We start from the raw sequence: 20,207 nt of genomic DNA on the forward strand, positions 1-20,207 counted from the left end.
TCCTTCCCACGTGGTCAAGTTGGGGGATTCAGCGTGACAGCAGAGCTCTCTGAGGAAATCTCTTTGCAAACCATCCTCTCTCCCCACACACTAAACCATTTTCGTATCTCTGATCTGTCTGAGGAGTCCAAGAGAGGTGGAACTAGTTCTTCAAATTTCTTTGTAAATTCAAGACATATGGGAATTCTGTCTCACATTAACTTAGATGTCTAGTATCTTTCACATTAACTCCCCCAGTTTAAGCCGAGGCCTGAAGAACGTCATGTTCAGATCATGTGGCACTGAGTCTGGGATTGCCTGGGGCATATACTGACACCTGAAAGTCTGCAGGAAGACGGATGGTGCAGGGCAGTGATCTTTTCAACATGTTTGTCAGCCAGGAAACCCTGGAAGAATCTTATTTCAGGGCCCAAACCAGTTAAAGGCTATGCGACAGCTGAAGAGAGAGTGGGGGTCCAAGCTGGGGCTGGGTCCCTTCCTTGCCCCTATAATGGCCCCCAAAGTGACATAAATGGCCTGGGTTCCACAGAGCACGGTTTGAACATCACCACATGAGGCAAAAAACTTGAGGTCTGGAACAGCTTTAACTTCTCTGCATCTCAGTTTCTTCATCTGTAAATGTGGAAGATAATACTACCTACTTCTCCGGTTCTTGGGACAATTTCATGAGACAGACTATAAGCGCAGCTGCACTTAGTTGGTCTTCCACAACTGTCTGTCCCCTTTCTCCTTTCATTTTGACTCCTGTTTACTTTAAGTAAACAGTCACACTGCCTTTCCTCCCTGGGCTCAGGGGAGAGCCTGCTGCCGCAGAATGTCACTGTATGGGACAACCTGAAGCTCCTCTTCCAGAGGGTGTCCAGACCATCCTGTGTCCTATCGCCAGAGTCTGTAACCAGACTCCTGGCAAGGATGGGGTTAACACAGGCACCACAACCCCCTCCCCCTCAGGGAGGAGGAGGTCCTCCAGTCAGGATGGATGAACTCCAGTCAGAAGAGAGATAGGGCACACAATTGCTGGGGTGAACCCTCCCACCCTCCCACCGGCACCCCAAGGAACTCCTCCCTCACCATCATTGTTGGGTGCTTACTGAATGCTAGGCTGACACAAAGTGCTCTTTACATGCATTATCTTGTTTATTCCCCACAACAACCCCGTGGGAAGGATACTCTTACCCTGTTTGACCAGAAAATTGATGTTCAGAGAAGTGAAGCCAGTAATCTCCAAGTCCAGCTGATGATCAGACTAACTCAACTCCATAAATGACACACATGCATATTCCCAGGCTCCATCCCAGACCAAAAGAACCAGAACTGAGTTCTGTAAGGTTCAAATTTGCATACCTACCAGGCTGGGACTAGGGTGAGGCCATCAAGGGGACTGGTGCCAGGGTGCACCTCTTTCTCAGGTGCTGAACTGCTTGCAAGGTCCAGAGAAGCAGGGCCTTCTTACAATCTATGCCTTACAAGAGGTGTCCAGTGGCCTCACCCTAGTCCCATCCACCCAAAGCCAGAACTGGAGCACAGGCCTGTCTATGGAACATCCACACGCTCAGCCACAAAGCTAGTACGGTCCCAGGAAGTCTTAGGGCCAGCTCCTTACCTCAAACACACCTCAGACTCACCTGGAGGGTACCAGTCCAGGGGCCACACTGGGACCCACTGCCTTAATGTGGAAGGAGGGGCAACAGCTGTCTTCCCCAGATTTCTTCTCACAGGTCTGTGATGAAGTGCTCCGAGCAGCTGGGATGCCTCACGCTTTGACCCCAAGAAGCTCCAAACTGGAGCCAATGTCCCTACGGGCTGCCCACCTGTACCCAAGCACCTTGATGCCGAGCTGCTCCCGGCTTCAATAAAGAAGAGTGTCGTGAAGAGGGGATCTAGGGTCTGCAGTGTAGGGAGGTCAGGCCTTACCAGATCGGGACAGGGTGGTCTCTGGTGTGTTGACCCCACCCGACAGCTTGCGGGCTTCTGGGGTGGTGTTGGTGCCTTTTCTGTCTCTGTGCTTTTTGCAACTCCGCATTTATAAAGCTGCCTGGGAAAAGAAGGGCCTGATTTTTCAAAGGTTCTAGGTTCTCACTGCTCCCTCATTGAGTAATTGTCCTGAGAGCAGTTGTAGACATTTGCACTAATTAGTTAATTTAATTTTATGTGCGCCTTGTTAGGGCCCCAAATTCAATCTACAAGTTAATGGCAGCTCATATGCAAATGAGTGGAATTCACAGTCCCCAGACTTCATGGTTTTGGTTTTGGTTTTTAAACAGCCCTATAGCCCATAAACCAGTGCTGGGTATTTCCTTCTAATCCTCAAAAAAGTGTTTCTGATTCATTAGGCACCTAATTGCACAACTCTTGAGGAACTCTTGAGGGAAGTTCCTACTAAAAATGAAAACCAGCATCCAGCAGGCCCCTCGTCACTTCCACCCCACCAACTGCAAACTCAACTGCCCGCACAACACTCTGCAGTACTGACTTAACTAAACTGCTCCTGACCCCTGACCCCTGACCCTTCTCTCTCCCTCCCAATTTCACCATTCTAACCTAGGCCCATTATGGTTTGGGGAAAGGGTTCTAAGCTGGGCATCAGGACACGTGGGCTGAGCCCACTGACCAGCTGCGTGTCCTGGGCCACTCCCCTCTCTCAGGCTTCAATTTCCTCATCAAAACACAGGGGCAGCAGGATGCTAGTTTCTCCTGAAGGAAATGGGCAGGAATGATGGTGGCCCTAGGGACTGGGAGAGAAAGGACTTCCTCTGGAGTTTTAGGGATCCGACTTGGGTTTTGGGAGGACAGGGAGAAGCTCTGATGATGAGGGCAAGTTGATCCTGGCTAGGAGCGGGAGGAAGGTTCATAGCATCACTGGGCTGCCTTTTTTTTTTTTTTTTTTTTTGCTAGCAAGTGCAGTGAGCCCCAGCCTCCAGCTTCAAGGTGAGCTGCTCTTCATGAGCTATGGGGGAAGCTAGCACCGGCTGAAGAGAGCCTGTACGCGGATAAGTTCAAAGAGCTCAGTCTCTAAAACACCATCTCCATGGGAGCCCAGGCTGGCCGGAGGCTGACCATAACCCTGCGGAGAGAGGAGTCTTCTACCCAGTCTTGAGCCCTGAGACACACCTGCAGCATGGGAGGCAGGCCTCAGAGGCCCAGGAGCTTCCTGAGTGGACATGGCCTTGCACTGCTAGGTACCTGCTTTCTCAGCAGCAGCCACATGAAGAAGGGCCCTTTTGACCTATTTGTATCTTCTCAGAGGTGAAGTGACCATGACTAGGAAGCACCCAGGGATCTCTAGATTGATTATCGGTTGGATGCTTTTTAAAAATTTTTAACTTAAAAATTTATTTTTTAAAAGCTTTATTGAAGGGGGTACCTGGGGGTAGCTCAGTTGGTCAAGCATCCAACTCTTGGTTTCAGCCCAGGCCACTCACGGTTCGTGAGTTTGAGCCCCACGTCAGGCTCTGTGCTCAGTGTGGAGCCTGCTTGGGATTCTCTCTCTCCCTCTCTCTCTGCCCCTCCCCTTCTTGTGCTCTCTCTTTAAAAAATAATAAATTTTAAAAGTCAAAAACTAAATTTAAACAATTTTTAAAAAGCTTTATTGAAGTATATTTGACTGGGTATATTTGACAGGGGCGCCTGGGTGGCTCAGTCAGTTAAGCATCGACTTCGGCTCAGGTCATGGATCTCGTGGTTCATGGGTTCAAGCCCCACGTTGGGCTCTGTGCTGACAGCTTGAAGCCTGCTTCATATTCTGAGTCTCCGTCTCTCTCTGACCCTCCCCTGCTCATGATCTGTCTCTCTCTCTCTCCCAAAAACGAATAAACATTTAAAAAAATTTGAAGTATATTTGACAAATAATAGGAAAACATCATTAGTTAGTAGTATGGTGGCTGCTTGGAATCACTTACTCAGACCTTAAAAAATAGCTCCTTATTTTCATTCAAGCTGATAAAGCAAGACACTTAGTTATTTAAGAAAATTAGACTCTCCTACTCCTTTCAAGCTGTTAGAACAAATACCACAGACTAGGTGGCTTATAAACAACAGAAATTTATTTCTTACAGCTCTGGGGGCCAGAATGGTTGGATTCCGGTGAAGACCCTCTTCCTTCAGGGTAGCAGACTACCAGACTACTGTGTACTTGCCTGGCAGAGCAGGGGAGGAAGCTCTGTGGGGTCTTTTATAGGAGCACTAATCCCATTCATGAGGGCTCCACCCTCGGGACCAAAGGCCTCACCTCCTGATACCATCCCACTGGGCATTAGTACTTCAACATATAAATTCGGGGGGACACAAACATTCAGACCATAGCACAAACTATGATGGTGTCTGTGGGCCCATGAGCAGTAGTGGTCCATGATTTCATGAGCTGTCTCTGATTCTTTACTTAAACCAAACAATAGCCAACATTACTGAGCACTTAGGACAGCACGAGCTGGGCACTGTGCTAAGCACTTGATGTGCATTACTTTATCTAATACAACATTTCGGCACAGTAGGTGCTATATGTACCCACACTTTGCACTGAGAAACTGAGGTTCAGCAAACTTAGATAACTTACCAGAAATCACAGAACTTGTTAAAGGTGGAGCCAGGAGTCAAACCAGGCCTGAAACTCCACTTCAGAACCCTTGGATTGCAGCCTACGGCCCCCAAACCGCCCTCCCTCCCCCCACCCCAGCTTCTCCTAGTTCACCCACCCCCCAGCTTTCCACCCCTTCCCGGAGGTCCCTAACTCCAGTACAGCCTGGGATGATGCAGAGAGACCCTCCCCAAGCCCTAGGAGGTCGTCAGCTCACAGCCAAGGACTCCACTGGGAGCGGCTTTGAGCTCAACCCGGGACCATCCAGGCAGAACCAGTGTGTAGTGGAATGTTAACAACATCCTATTTATGTTCTATTTCTGTTGAAATATAGTACAGTTCGACAAAATGAGCATGTGTTTGTGTTCAAATATGCTGTTGATCAAGAGGGGGAAATCAGAGAGCAAAAACCCTCATGCTTGTTCAAGAACTGTAAAAAGAAAAAATAATATTTATTTAATTACTTTTTTAAGGAGGCAGAACATCTCAGACTGTGACTGGAGGATGGAAGAAATGCGAGGGGTTTGTGGACTCTTAGATCAGAAAGAGGCACGCCCTTCTGAGTCGGGGATTTCCCCCCAAACCGGGACTATCTGAACCCCCTTGGAGGGCTCGGATGAGAACGCCTCCTCTCTAAACCAGATTCTGATAGGCTCTCCCAATGGAGGACTGCCCTGTAGCCGCGATTACTGCGGGACTGCATTAGTGCGGGGTGGGGGGGTGGGGTAAAGGCAGCATGGAGTGGGCAGCAAATCGGAGAGAATCATCCAAGTGCAGATGAGTTAGGAACAGACCTTTTCCCCCAAGGAATTATATTGATGAAATCTAGGCTAGAAAGGTCCAAGTTCAAAGGTCTGTTTATTTTATTATCTTTTTACCCCGAGGAATGTGCCTGCTGGGTTAATGTTTATTTTATTGAATAATCTAGTTTTAGGCATGTCAATAAGAGTCAGTGCTGCTTTTATGGGGAAAAAATGCAGTTTTGTGGCTAATTTCAGCTCTCAAGTGAAGTTCCTGAGCTCGTTGGCTATACTGCCACCTGGTGGTAGATTCCTCTAGAGGAGGGCTGTGGCGGTTTGGTCGCAGGCCAGAACCCGAGTTCAGGGTGGGTATCCTGGCTCCACTAGCTTAGAGCAGGGTGACCAGTTAGAGTTCTTCTCTCTGAATTTCAGTGTCCACATCTTAAAATGGTGACCATAATACCTACTATGTGGCGGTGGGGGTGGGGGGTGGTGGTTGTGATGATCCAATGAGTTAACGCATGTGTAGTACCTAGTGCCTAGTAAATCTTTAATAAACTGTAACTATTAGTCTTATTGGAAGAGAACTCGATATCCTTATAGGGTTCTGTTTTCATCACTTCCATCCGGACTTGAGTGAAGCTACAGAAGACATGGACCCCACGTCGGTGGCAGTCAGTGCCAAATCAGAGGCTAAGAGATACTGGCAAGTTGGAGGGGATGGGCCAAATCTAACAGGCGATGTTTAGCAGAGATATTTTAAGTTCTCAATTACATATATTGTCTGCCAAGTGCACAAATATAGGGGATGCCTGATTGACAAAAAAGACGAAGCCAAAAACACTGAGGGATTTTAGGAAAAGATAGTTTAACGAGAGCCAACTGGGTGACTTTGCATTGAAAATTCTAATTTGGCCAACAGCTATGAAGAAACAACATACATGACAAGCCATTAAAATGTTCATACGCCATGACTTTGTAATTCCACTACTAGGAATAGAGGAATAGAGGAAATAATCTGAAATAATTGTATATGAAGATGCTAAGTACAGTGTGATTTATAAAAGTGAAAAATTGGAAACAGTAAATACCTAATAATAGAGGACAAGTTCACTAAATTATAGTTTATCCATATGTAGCATCTATAGGTGTCCTTAAGTTTCCAAAGGAAAAATGCTCGTTACATAAGTGGGGGGGGGGGGGGGGACAAGTCAGGATATAATTAAAAACAGAGCATCATAACATATTGATAAAGGTTTCAATTAAGATATAAAAATTGGGTCCCCTGGGGGGCTCAGTCAGTTGAGCGTCTGACTCTTGATTTTGGCTCAGGTCATGATCCCAAGGTTGTGGGATCAAGCCCTGTGTTGGGCTCTGTGCTGAGTGTGGAGCCTGCTGCAGATTCTCTCTCTCTCCCTCTGCCCCCGGCCCCTACTCATGCTTTCTCTCTCTAAAATATTTTTAAATCTTTAAGAGATATAAAAATTAAAAGACTGCATACATCTAATAAAAGATTTCAACTTGTATCATACATAAACTGACAAAATTATAAGGATAAATTGCCAAGTCCTACATGGAAGTAGGAGATTTTAATACACCTTTCTCCATAATTGATAGATCAAGCAGACAAAAACAAAATTAAGGAAAAAAAGGCTTGAACCCCACAATTTAGAAGCTTAATATAATGGCCCTGCATGGCACACTGCACACTATAGCTAAACAAGATGTATTCTTTTCAAACACACGTGGGTCATTTATAGAACTTGGCCACACACATATTGAAACCAGTAATTTCAGTACCTGATGCTAAATTCTAAGACAGGGGAGGAATGGGGAATTTTAGGAGCCAGAGGCTTTTTGGTTAGAAGCTCAGAGAGAAGATCTCCCAGAGGAGATTATGGCTAAGAGGAATGAGTCTGTGAGGATGGTTCTCCAGATAAAGGAGATGGGGCTGGGAGCTGAGCCCACCTCAGGCAGGAGAAGCAGCAGGTCCAAGGGCTCTGAGGCACACAAACACAATTGACTTTAGAGAACTGCAAGAAGCATCCCTTGCTCTCCATAATACCATGTTCTCTTAGCCTGCTTCCAAGCAGTGACCCTGTCATGAATATCCAGGGCCCCACCAAAAGCTATGGTTCAGTTTCCATCTCTAATAGGAGAAAGGGGTCTTCAGTTACCTCCAAGCTGGGGCATGTCCCCCAGATAGGAACATGAGCTGGGCCCGAAAAGAAGCCACCGGGAGCTCAAGTGTCAGACAGGCTTGGTGACTCACAGCAGGTGGGAAGGTCACAGGACTCCTGAGGCTCTGCCAACAACTAAAGAAACCCTCTGCCCATCCTCTATGGGTACCCCTCAAAAGCCTTTAAGGACCTCTCTGGAGGTTGGGCCAAGCAAAGTGGGATCCAGGACTCCCAGGCCTGGTCTAGGCCATGCTGTGTGATCCAGCTCGCATATAGTTCCCTGGGGCTCAGGTCACCTGTTAAACACGGGTATCATTGGCTTCCTGCACCAAGGTGTCACATACACAGGCTCATGTTTAGGAGGGAACTCTAGAGTGTTTGCAACAGTAACTGTCCAAAGTCCCTGGATGGCTGAAATGCAGTCTATCCCAAACCTTCATTTCAGCCAAATGCTTTCCTGTGCTCCCCACCAAAACCACTGGTGTAAAGGCTCATTTTCTCCCTTTTTCAGTCCCCCACCCACCCTCTGGCCATTGACCATGTGGTGAAATGTGATAGGCAGAGAGGCTTGGGCAAGCCACACAGCCCCGTTAGATTAGGAGACAAATATGGAAAGAAAATACTCAAAGGAAGGACCCTGTCCAGAAGTCAGCAATCTGCACTCACTTGCTGTGTTACTGTGAGCAAGTCACTTCCCCTCTCTGGTCCTGTTTCCTCATTTTTAAAATAGAAGAAATCATCTCTAAGCTCATTTCTAACTGAAGATTCTGGGATCCAATCACAGAAAGAGCTGAGTCTATGTTAAGGGTCAAGCAAGCAAGTTTTGTGGGGTTTTTTTGTTGTTGTTTTTTTAAAGTTTATTTATTTTTGAGACAGGGAGAGACAGAGCATGAACAGGGGAGGGTCAGAGAGAGGGAGACACAGAATCTGAAGCGGGCTCCAGGCTCTGGGCTGTCAGCACAGAGCCCGACGCGGGGCTCAGACTCACGGACTGTGAGATCATGACCTGAGCTGAAGTCAGCTGCTTAACCGACTGAGCCACCCAGGTGCCCCAAGCAAGCAAGTTCTTAATCAGGGGATATAGTCCCTTCCATTGATTTTCCAGGGCTGCTCTGAGGTGGAAGGAAACAGAGGTGGGAGGCCCTGAGCCTGCTGGGTTATGCAACAGGAATGAGATGTCACAAGAGGCTGCCACAGGGACAGGAAGAAATAGGGGAGTTCTTCAGTCACCTCCTTAATCAACACAAGAGTGTTTGTTTCCCTCAGGTTGGGTCAACATTTTGATATGCTAATAAGCCCCAGTGAGAAGCCAATCCTCCGTGTGTGTGTGTGTGTGTGTGTGTGTGTGTGTGTGTCTATATCTATAAATCTACCTACAGATACAGATCTAGAGAACACTGATTTCTCTCTTCGTGTGTGTGTGTGTGTGTGTGTGTGTGCATGTGTGTGTGCGCGCGTGCGCGTGTGTGTGTAGCAAAGGCAAATTATTTGGCTCTGGAGAATTTTGAGGTATAAGGGAAGCAGTGAAGATCCCCGATTCACACAGTGGTCTTTAGCTTTCTGACAGGAAGTGAGTGATGCCTAATCACCAGCCCTGAGCAGTCTTCCTGTGCCCTGCTCACGTTGGGCTGACCTCTGGAGGGTCATACTTACTTCTGGGTGCTAACCGTTTAGAAGGATCCTTCAAACCATACATTATGGTCTCTATGGATACCTTGTGGCCAAAAAAGAGGTGGAGGCGTATGTATTGACATGGAACAGTCATCAAGATGTTAAATACGTACAGTAGGCTCTCGTTTCCACAGCAGTGGTTACCCCTGTGGAGAAAAACAGGGAGACAGAGGGATGGGAAATGAGAGAGGAAGGACACAACTTTTCATGCCTACAGCACTATTTGGAATTTTTTTTAATTAAAAATTTTAAATGTTTATTCATTTTTGAGAGAGAGAGACAGAGCACCAGCAGGGTAGGGGCAGAGAGAGAGAATCTGAAGCAGGCTCCAGGCTCTGAGCTGTTCAGCACAGAACCCAATGCGGGGCTTGAACCCACGACCACAAAGTCATGACCTGAGCCAAAGTTGGAGGCTCAACCAACTGAGCCACCCAGGGGCCTCCCTGACCAGCCCTCTACTACAGTTGTTATCGTGTGTTTGGATGAGGTGATTGTTATGTTTCCATTATTATAGTTATGCAATATTTTTAACTGCAGAGCCATGTAGTAAATTCTGATTATAATTCTTTTTGTGTAAAACAGTTCCTTTTCTCTTGAATATTATAATAGCCTTGTGTTTTTTATTGCTTACTTTTTTTTTTTAATTTTTCTTTTTTTAAATTTATTTTTGAGACAGAGAGAGACACAGCATGGGCAGGGGAGGGGCAGAGAGAGTGGGAGACACAGAATCTGAAGCAGGCTCCAGGCTCCGAGCTGTCAGCACAGAGCCCAACGCAGGGCTCGAACTCACGGAACGTGAGATCGTGACCTGAGCCAAAGTCGGACGCTCAACCGACTAAGCCACCCAGGAGCCCCTATTGCTTACTTTTCTATCTATGGCTACATCGTCCCACTCAAACAGCCTCCAAATACAATATTCTACATTTGTCAACTCTTTACCTAAGCCTACAATTCTGACTTTTTTCCAGGTGATCTTCCCCCGGGATCCCCCGACTTTGACTCCACTCTGGACAGTGCCTTTCCAGGATTCCTTTTCATCATACACTGGGCATACCTTTCATCTCTCTTTTATGTTGGATCTCCTGTTTTCTGTATCTCATGGCTTCCTGATTTTTGGTCTATGCTCCTGTTTTGGGGAAGCACATCTTCTAATAGCTTCTTGAGAAAGGGTGCATAGGAAGGGAATTTTTTTATTATTTTTTTGTTATTTTTTTATTATTTATTTTTTTATTTTGTTTTTATTATTTTTTTTTATTATTTTTTTTTATTATTTTTATTTTTTTTATTATTATTTTTTTTTAATGCTTTTTTTTTTTTATTATTTTTAATGTTTATTCATTTTTGAGAGACAGAAAGAGACAGAGCACGAGTGGGGGGAGGGGCAGAGAGGGAGACACAGAATCCAAAGCAGGCTGCAGGCTTTGAACTGTTAGCACCAGCCCGACTCAGGGCTCAAACTCACAGACCATGAGATCATGACCTTAGCCGAAGTCAGACACTCAGCCAACTGAGCCACCCAGGCGTCCCAGGAAAGTAATTTTTTGAGACTGCATATTCAAAAATGTCTTTGTTCTGCCTCACACATGATTGACAGTTTGGCCATCCAATTGGCTATCATTTTTCTTCAGAATTCTGAATGCATCACTCTATTTTTTTCTGGCATCTAACAAATTTTGCTTTACAGAGAAGCCTGATGCTATTGTGAGGGCAATTCTTTGTATATTAACTGTTTTCCTGTTACTATTTGTGACTTATTTTTTCCATAACTGGAAGCCTGTATCTCCCACTCACCTTCACCCATCTTGCCCATCACCCCACTTGTCTCCCCTCTGACAACCATCAATCAGTTCACTGTATATATGGGTCTGTTTCTATTTTTTGTTTGCTTTGTTTTTTAGATTCCACATATAATCTAATTCTTCCTGGTACAGACTTTCAACCAATCCTTTCCCCACCCTTTTTAACCTCACACCTATTCCTTCTTACCAGTATGCCTGTTTCGTCTAATTCCTGAGTCTTTCTGGGATTCGACTGTGTCAGTTAGCTTGCTTATTAGTAGTCCCAGCCACTGGCATGTAAGTTTCAGCAGCCACCATTTTTTTTAAGTCAATTAGCACCTCCTCCATCTTTTTATCTTCCAAAATTTTGTGAACACTTATTGTACACAGTTGTTATTTTCTTCTGTTCTCTTTGTCCTGAATGGTACTTTACAGACAAAAACAAAAACAAAAACACCTCCTTATTGTCATTTTAGAGGAATTTTTTAAAGGCACAAAGATAGACCCATGTCTAAATGACTGTATTTAACAAGAAGTCTCTCACCCTCATTAATACTATTGTTATTGTTTCAGTCTTAATTTTTGATCATTACCCATCTACTCATCTTTATTAAAGCTTCACATGTTTTAAATTTAGCTTCTGATATCAACTTGTAAACTTGGAACTGAACTAAGAAACTGGTATTGCCTAATTTTTTGTACAACTTTTGTATAAATTTTTGTATTTGCTAAATAACTATAAATAAATGGCCCTTGGTTTGGCCAGGCCATTAGCTTAAAAGCTAGTTATGATTCATATTTTATACTTATGTATATATTCTTTAACACTCACTACTCAGTTTGACCTGTAGCGCTGACATTATCTGGGAGCTTGTTAGAAATGCAGTGAGGCTCCACTCCAAACTACTGAAACAGAGCCTGTGCTTTAACTAGATTCCCAAGTGATTCACAAACACATTCAAGTTGGAGAACTAGTCTAGTATTTCCCCCACAGCCCACTTCATTCTGTTCTCTCTTCCTCTCCCATTCCCCGTAGTACCCAAGACATTTTCTTGTCAAGTATCTCGCAGTTTGAGCATCATGAAAGTTACCTTTTCCACCCCTCCCCCACCCTCATGGGTCTGTCCCAGAGGTTCTCTTCCAGGTATGTTGACATCTAAAGTCCCCTACTCCTCCAAAAGGGAAAAGCCTCAACAAGTACCAGGCTCTGGATGCATGCTACGTGAGGTCAAACTCTGCCTCTACCAGTTACTAGCTGTGGGATCTTGGGCAAGCCACATCACTGCACTGTGCCTGTTTCAGCTCTGATAGCTCTGATTTGATGCAATTGAAGCTATATCCTCTAAAATGAAGGCTTTAGCACTGAATATTTAGGAATTTCTCCTTGTCTTCTGCTGAATGGTGTTTCTATCACATAAGTACATGAAGGGAATATTTTATTCATTTGGGCTCTTTGCTGCTGAATCAACTAGTTTCACCTTCATCTGGGGATGGATTTTATAATTATCTGCTGAATCAAGATTCCCCAAACCTTCTGACCTTGGGACTGCTTACCTGGCGAACATACTGAGCTTCACAGATGGGGCATTCATCTGCTTCACAGTTCAAATACTGAGAAAGACCTCGGCAATGAGCACAGGAACCAACAGGGGATGGCGATAGTTGCAGAAAGGTTGGGGTAAAAACTGGAGGAACCTCAGCAAAGGTAGAAGAGGGAGAAATGGGAACATATATTGTCTGACAGGCAGTTGTCCAGTGATGGGCTTAACTTTTCCAACATTAGGTATGTTAGCTGTAGGTTTCCACAGATGCCCTTTATCAAATTAAGTTTCCTTCTTTTCCTAGTTTGCTGAGAGTTTTAGTATACGTGCTGCCGAAGAGAGCACTTAGTTTGCTGAGAGTTTTAAATAATAAGTCAGTGTTGAATCTTGCCGAATGCTTTTTCTACATGTATGAAAATGGTCTTTATTTATTCTGTTAATATGATGGATTACAGTAATTAACTTTTTTTTTTTTTTTTTCAACGTTTTTTATTTATTTTTGGGACAGAGAGAGACAGAGCATGAACGGGGGAGGGGCAGAGAGAGAGGGAGACACAGAATCGGAAACAGGCTCCAGGCTCCGAGCCATCAGCCCAGAGCCTGACGCGGGGCTCGAACTCACGGACCGCGAGATTGTGACCTGGCTGAAGTCGGACGCTTAACCGACTGCGCCACCCAGGCGCCCCAGTAATTAACTTTTAATGTTAAACCAACCTTGCATTCTGAGATAAACTCTACTTGATCATGACATATTATGCTCTTTACATACTGCTGTGTCAAATTAGCTAATAGTTTAGCAATTTCTGCATCTATGTTTATGACGTATATTGATATATCACTTTTTCTCCAGGTATCTTTGGCCGGTTTTGGTACTGTGGTAATAATGCTTTTCTCATTAAAATTTTTTTTAATGTTTATTTATTTTCGAGAAAGAGAGCGAGCACGAGCTGGGGAGGGGCAGAGAGAGAGAAAAGGAGACAGAGAATCCGAAGCAGGCTCCAGGCTCTGAGCTGTCAGCCCAGAGCTCAATGCAGGGCTTGAACTCACAAGCTGTGAGATCATGACCTGAGCTGAAGTTAACCAACTAAGCCACCTAGGTGCCCCTCATTTAAAAAAATGGGAAGCAAGTATTCCCTTTTTCCCTATTTTCTGAAAGTTTATGTAGAATGAAAGTTTTTTCTTCTTTAAGTGTTTGAGAAAACTCATCAATAAAGCCACAAGGACCTGGAGTTTTCTTCTGTAGGAATATTTTTTATAATAAATTTATTTGGTATAAGGCTACTCAAATTTTCTATTTCATCTTGTATCAGTTTTAGCAAGCTTTATTTTTTAAGGAATTTGTTGATTTCATCTAATTTATTGGTTTAAAGTTGCCCATAATTAAAAAAAAAAAAAGTTGCCCATTATATTCCTTATTATCCTTTTAATTTCTGTAAGATCTATAATAACATCCCCCATCTCATTCCTGATAAGAATTTGTGCTTTTTCTTTTCTCATCTAGGTTTCCTAGAGCTTTAATTTTGTTAATCTTTTCAAAGAACCAACTTTTGGCTTTGTAACTTTATTTTTAATACCATTAATTTTGTGCTTCCTTTCTTCTACTTATTTTGGATTTAATGTGCTCATCTTTTTCAACAGCTTATTCCTTCCTTTAAACATAAGTATTAAAAGCTATATAATTTAGGAAGCAAATATAATTCTACTGATTTGACCTCTCTGAGTTACTCACCCTTGAAAGAAATTCTTAAATCTTTTTTTTTAGGTAAAACTTTTTATGAGAATCAGTAAATTCTACCCAGGGGGAGACTATGAATATAAATCTAAAGAATGATTATAAAGATATAAAAAGCCTAGCATTCCTGTTATATAACTCTTGGTTTTTCATTCCATTCCAAGCTGGGTGTGTTTATTCTAAAGATGCTTGAATTTTAAGAACCCGCAGTTCCTGTTTTGGATGCTATGTTGTAATTACCAGTGACTCATTCAGACATACTTAAGTTTTGGATGTAAATGAAGGTTAAGTATGACTTCAGTTGATTTTAATGCTTTGACTATATCAACTGCATCACTAGTACACTGTCAAGATGAAATCTTCCTCTATTAGTATTTACATTAACGTAATGAGTCATTTTTCTTCAGTCATTGCTTATATTTTTATATTTAGCTTTGAAAATTTAAACTTCATCTCTCCTTAATAATTCATCTTAGAGTTCTGATTTTTAAATAGTGAAAAGGGTTATTGCACAGATTACTTTCTTTATACTTATTGTAGATCGTACAAAAAATAATTTCCATTCACAAAATTCCTTTAAAGAGTTTTATTTTGGGGGGGTGGGGTGGGGTGCCTGGCTGGCTTAGTTGGTAGAGCATGTAACTCAGGGTTGTGAGTTCAAGCCCCGTGTTGGGCATGCAGTCTACTTAAAAAAAAAAAAAAAAAAAGTTTAAGAGGTTTTTTTTTTTTTTAAAGGGATGATTTGTGCTATCAAATTAAACTTTTTAAAAAGTCAACCCAAATCAAGATATTCCTAAACATACAAACAACCAAGTGAATATCTGCATATTTTAGAAAAATATTTTTCCTAAACTCATCTCTTAAAACATAGGTAACAGGGAACCTGGGTGGCTCAGTTGGTTAAGTGTCTGACTCTTGATTTCAGTTCAGGTCATGGTCTCACAGTTCATGAGACTGAGCTCCATGTGGGACTCTGTGCTCTCAGCACAGAGCCAGCTTGAGATTCTCTCTCTGCCTCTTCCTGGTTTGCACTCTCTCAAAATAAATAAACCTTAAAAAATAAATATTAAAAAAAAAAGGTAATAATGGCCTTCTCAAACTAAGTCAGCTAGTAGGGAAAAATCGAATACATTTTACATTTAATTTAAGGTTAGTTTTGGAGAGAAGACTTTTGATTTTTAAGTGCCAAATGAAAAGCTGTTTTATTTCATGAGTCAAGAGATGATACAATTCAATGGAATGAGGTGAGTATACAAACGATTTTTGTTTCCGACAATTTTATCTTTAAAAAAAAAAGTAAAAATTTGAAAGTTATATCTCATTTCAGCATCTTATTTTTTTTAAATCCAAATTCTGGCCTAATATAAATTTACACAGTTAAATACTTCAAAACATAATATGGCATGTATTATTATTATTTTCTCACAGGGCATCAGATACTAATATGTATAAATCACCTTGTTAAAATAACAAAAATATGAAAATCAGCACAATACTTCATTTGTTTATTGTAAGTCTGGCAAACAGCACAAAAATCCAGCAACATTTTAAACATGTAAAAAAGTCAAATGCTGAACAGTACTGGGGATTTTTTTTTTTACATTAATTAGTAATAATGAGAACACATTTAAAATACTGCAAAGCTAGCAAAATGAGGGTACTTGGCTTCTGAACATATACCACACACACACACACACACACACACACACACACACACACACACACAACCATACAAACAATATAATTTATCTTTACAAAAATTACAGCCAAGCAATAGAGAAGGATGTTAATAATGAAGATACTAACACATATATTCACTACATGTATCTTATACAATGAAATGCTACATCTTGTACCCTGAAATGCCATGTGTAGAGAGCCAAGCATAGTAAATTTAGGCTCATCACTGAGGTTAAGAATTATTTGAGAAGAATTTAGTGCTTACAGGTAACATATTCAATTAAAACTTTCTATACAGCAATTCCTGGATCATAACAATGCGTTCCACTATATATCTGAGAAGTTGAGTCTTCTTTGTTGGCAGTATAAAATTTCTGACCAGTATCAAAATTCTGGTAAAACACAAATTGAAGGCATTTTCTAGTGTATGCAAATGTTATAGGGGGCATCAATGAATGTGAGAGAAAACCTTAGAGTTCACACTAAGTTTCTGCTGAGCTTTGTCAAACCAAACAGCTCAACTATAAGGCAAGAAAAAATAACCCCCTATAACAGATTAGTGGGTCTTACTAAGTAAAGACAGGAATGCAATCTTGGGGAAAAATTCCCCACAGAAACAGATCTGAAACAACTGGCATTGAAATAAACATATTATCTAACATCTTTCATTCAGTCACTGGTTCAGAAGCCTGACAAACAATATACTGGTATATATTATCAAATTAACATTTTGGAATCAGCACCAGTCCCCAAAACCTCAAATTATAATATTTAATATTCATTAAAATACATCCTTTTTGTGCTATATTAACACAACTACAATCAAATTAAAGAAAGTTGAATTTACTCAACTTATATATATTTTTGTGTATACTGGATAGCAACTTTATTTTTTTTTTTATTTACTTGTGCTTCTGTTCTGGGGCACTTTGATTGAAGAGAAATTCATTTCACAGGATTACATCTTGCTAAAGCATTCCTTAGCATTGGTCCAAACTTGAATTCCCTATTAAAAACAAAAACAAGAAAGAAAAAAACTTTAAAATGTAATCTTGGAAGGATTCTGAAAATCCAACTGTTTGGCTTACTGGTATGCTACTTTCACCTTTTGGAATAACTGTCAAGTCCAGCAAATATGACACTATTTCTAGCAATGACTAATATAAGTGAATGTCTAATGCTTCTGAAAAAAGAGAATTGCTTGTATAGCCTATCTTCAAGATGGGGAAAGAGCTACTACAACTTTTTGGAAAACTGAGTTTTCAAGGCTCAGAACAAACATATTTATTCATATCACGTTTGCATTATTTCTATTTGTAAACCAAATAAGTTTTCAGGAAATTGTTCTACGTAATACTTAAAACAAAAGAAAAATACCTTACTAAACAATTAAATAAAAATTAATTATTTAAAAATTAATGGATTATTAAATTATTAGTCTAACAACACATGTTTTGATAAAAACCAATAATAGGCTGAATTATCAAATCCTTCTTAGTGTTCTGGCAGGCTATTTAGCACAAAGGTAATATAATATACCTAATATGCTTAAACAAAAATGCATGTATATAAAAATATAGCAGTAAAATCTAAGGAAGTGGTAGAAACAAAGGTATTTTTTCACCAAATAAGACACACATATTTTATGAAGAAGCAGTATTTTCTTTAATATTTAAGTATGCCAATATCTATCAATATTCGAAGCTTTGATAAATATCTTCAAATCTTAAATATCTTTGGCTGGATAAAGCAGTATCTAATAGAGTACTGGTTGTTAGAAAGGATAAGATATGGACTATCACAGTAAGAGATCTATGAGACATCAAATGAGCAAACAAAAACTACAAACTAGCACATACAATGCAATCCCATTTGTGCAGGGAAAAGGAAAGTGTATATTTTCTTAATGATTGTAAATGTGTAAGAATGTCTGGAAGGATACACATGAAGTCTGTAACAGTGGTAAGTTTCTTTTTTTATTTTTTTTTTTTTAAATTTTTTTTTCCAACGTTTTTTTTTTTATTTATTTATTTTTGGGACAGAGAGAGACAGACAGAGCATGAACGGGGGAGGGGCAGAGAGAGGGAGACACAGAATCGGAAACAGGCTCCAGGCTCCGAGCCATCAGCCCAGAGCCCGACGCGGGGCTCGAACTCACGGACTGCGAGATCGTGACCTGGCTGAAGTCGGACGCTTAACCGACTGCGCCACCCAGGCGCCCCAGTGGTAAGTTTCTAAAAAGGGATTTGGGGGAGGAGGGAGAGAATTTTTACTTAATATGCTTCTGGATTTTTAAAATTTTTGCAATGAGAGTATGTTACTTTTATGATAGTTTTTCTGCTCTGACCTTGATCATTTCCTTCCTTCTACTAACCTTGGCTTTGTTCTTTCTGTAAACCCTTTAGGTGTAGGTTACATTGTTTGAGACTTTTCTTCTTCTTTTTTCTGTATGTTTATTTATTTATTTGGTGTGGGGCGCAGGGGGTGGACAGAAAGAGGGAGAGATGGAGAATCCCAAGGCAGGCTCCGCACTGTCAGCACAGAGCCCAATGCAGAGCTCAAACTCATGAACTGCGAGATCGTGACTTGAGCCAAAATCAGAGTCAGATACTCAACTGACTAAGCCACCCAGGCGCCCTGAGATTTTTCTTGTTTCTTGTATTGCTATAAATTCCTTCTTTGAACGGCTTTTGTTGCATCCCAAAGATTTTGAATCATTGTGTTTTCATTTTCATTTGTATTTTTTGATTGCCTCTTTGATTTCTCCATTAACTCATTGAAGGTTTGGTTAGCATACTGGTTAGCCTCCACAAGTTTGTGTTTTTCCAGTTTTTTTCTTGTGACTGATTCCTGGTTTCATGCAATTGTGGTCAGAAAAGATGATGATATTATTTCAGTTTTCTTCAATTTACTGAGACTTGTTTCGTGGCCTAACATGTGATCTATCCTGGAGAATATTCCATGTGCACTTGAAATGAACGTGTATTCTGTTGTTTTTGGATGGAATGTTCTATATATATCTGTTAAGACCATGTGGGCTAAAGCATCACTCAAAGATACTATTTCCTTATTGATTTTCTGCCTTGATGATCTATTCATTGATATGAGTGGGGTGTTAAAACCCCCTACAATTATTGTATTACCATCAATTTCTCCCTTTATGTCTGTTAATATTTACTTTATGTATTTAGGTGTTCCAGTGTTGGGTAGATATTTACAACTGTTATATCCTCTTACTGGATTGGCCCCTTTATCAGTATGTAATGCCCTTTGTCTACTGTTACAGTCTTTGTTTTAAAGTCTATTTTGTCTAAGTACTGCACCTTAGCTTTTTTTCCCACTTCTATTTGCATGGAATATCTTTTTCCATATGATCATTTTTTTAATTTGAAAAGATAAAGTAGCTTAAAAATCAATCAAGTATTGGGGTGCCTGCATGGCTCAGTTGGTTACGCACCTGATTTAGGCTCAGGTCATGATCTCACGGTTCATGGGTTTAAGCCCCATGTCAGGCTCTGTGCTAACAGCTCAGAGCCTGGAGCCTACTCAGAATTCTGTGTCTCCCTCTCCCTCTCTGCCCCTTCCCCACTTGCACTCTATCTCAAAAATAAATGTTAAAAAAAACAAATCAAGTATTTCATAAAAGCTCAGTCCTTGATTCAACAAATTAGAAAATTCACTATAAAAAAGGTTAACCAAAATAATACTTAGAATAGTTGATTTTTAAATGCTAATATTAATGCTTTTTATATAAAACTATTTTGTTTTGGTTTACTACTACTTCAATTTAGTCATTTGATTATATTCAATTACCACTTTGGATATCTGACACTATAACACGGTATGGTATATTTTAAAAGTTAATATACAACTAAAATAAAATATAGATAATCATATTTATCTAAAAAAAACTAGTATTAATCTTGACTTCTCGTACTTAATTTTAAGTTTCTAAAAAAAAAATACTGTAGATTTTCAAATACAAAAATCTATTATTCTACTTAAGGAAGAAAATAAAACATGATGAAACTTTATAGTACTGTTCCTGGGAAATAAGGTGAACACACATCTTTCAAACCTCATGTGAGTAAACTCTTGTTTACTGTAATGGTTTTCTTAGGAAACATGAGTAGACATACAAGCTATCCAACAGTATGTCCAAATACACCTACAGCGATATCCTTTTTATTCAGAGATTAATTTCTAGCACCCTCAACCACCCCGCCCTAGGTAAAATGGGGAGAAAAGTCCTTTGAGCCATTATATAGTCTGCATTTTCCTTTGGAAAAGCAGCAAACAGAAGATCACAAGG

General features: G+C 41.0%; 1 protein-coding gene and 1 long non-coding RNA gene across 3 annotated transcripts in view; both read right to left on the minus strand.

Moving 5' to 3' along the window:
- Positions 1-8,324: 8,324 nt before the first annotated feature.
- On the minus strand, positions 8,325-12,944 carry LOC132683597 (uncharacterized). Its single transcript, XR_009612304.3, has 2 exons — positions 11,151-12,944; positions 8,325-9,310 (listed from the first exon to the last, which is right to left on the minus strand). It is a non-coding gene; the product is annotated as an uncharacterized LOC132683597 (long non-coding RNA).
- A 2,755-nt stretch (positions 12,945-15,699) lies between these two features.
- SNX4 (sorting nexin 4) overlaps positions 15,700-20,207 on the minus strand; it is a 71,431-nt gene continuing 66,923 nt past the window's right edge. For both annotated transcript variants that reach the window (XM_078453077.2, XM_078453078.2), the window contains one exon: positions 15,700-16,901. In XM_078453077.2, coding sequence (XP_078309203.1) covers positions 16,854-16,901 — 48 coding nt within the window. In that variant the 3' untranslated portion in view covers positions 15,700-16,853. The remainder of the gene's footprint in view (positions 16,902-20,207) is intronic.

This window comes from Panthera onca, chromosome C2 (assembly GCF_046562875.1).
Source record: "Panthera onca isolate mPanOnc1 chromosome C2, mPanOnc1 haplotype 2, whole genome shotgun sequence".
NCBI classification, from domain to species: Eukaryota; Metazoa; Chordata; class Mammalia; order Carnivora; family Felidae; genus Panthera; species Panthera onca.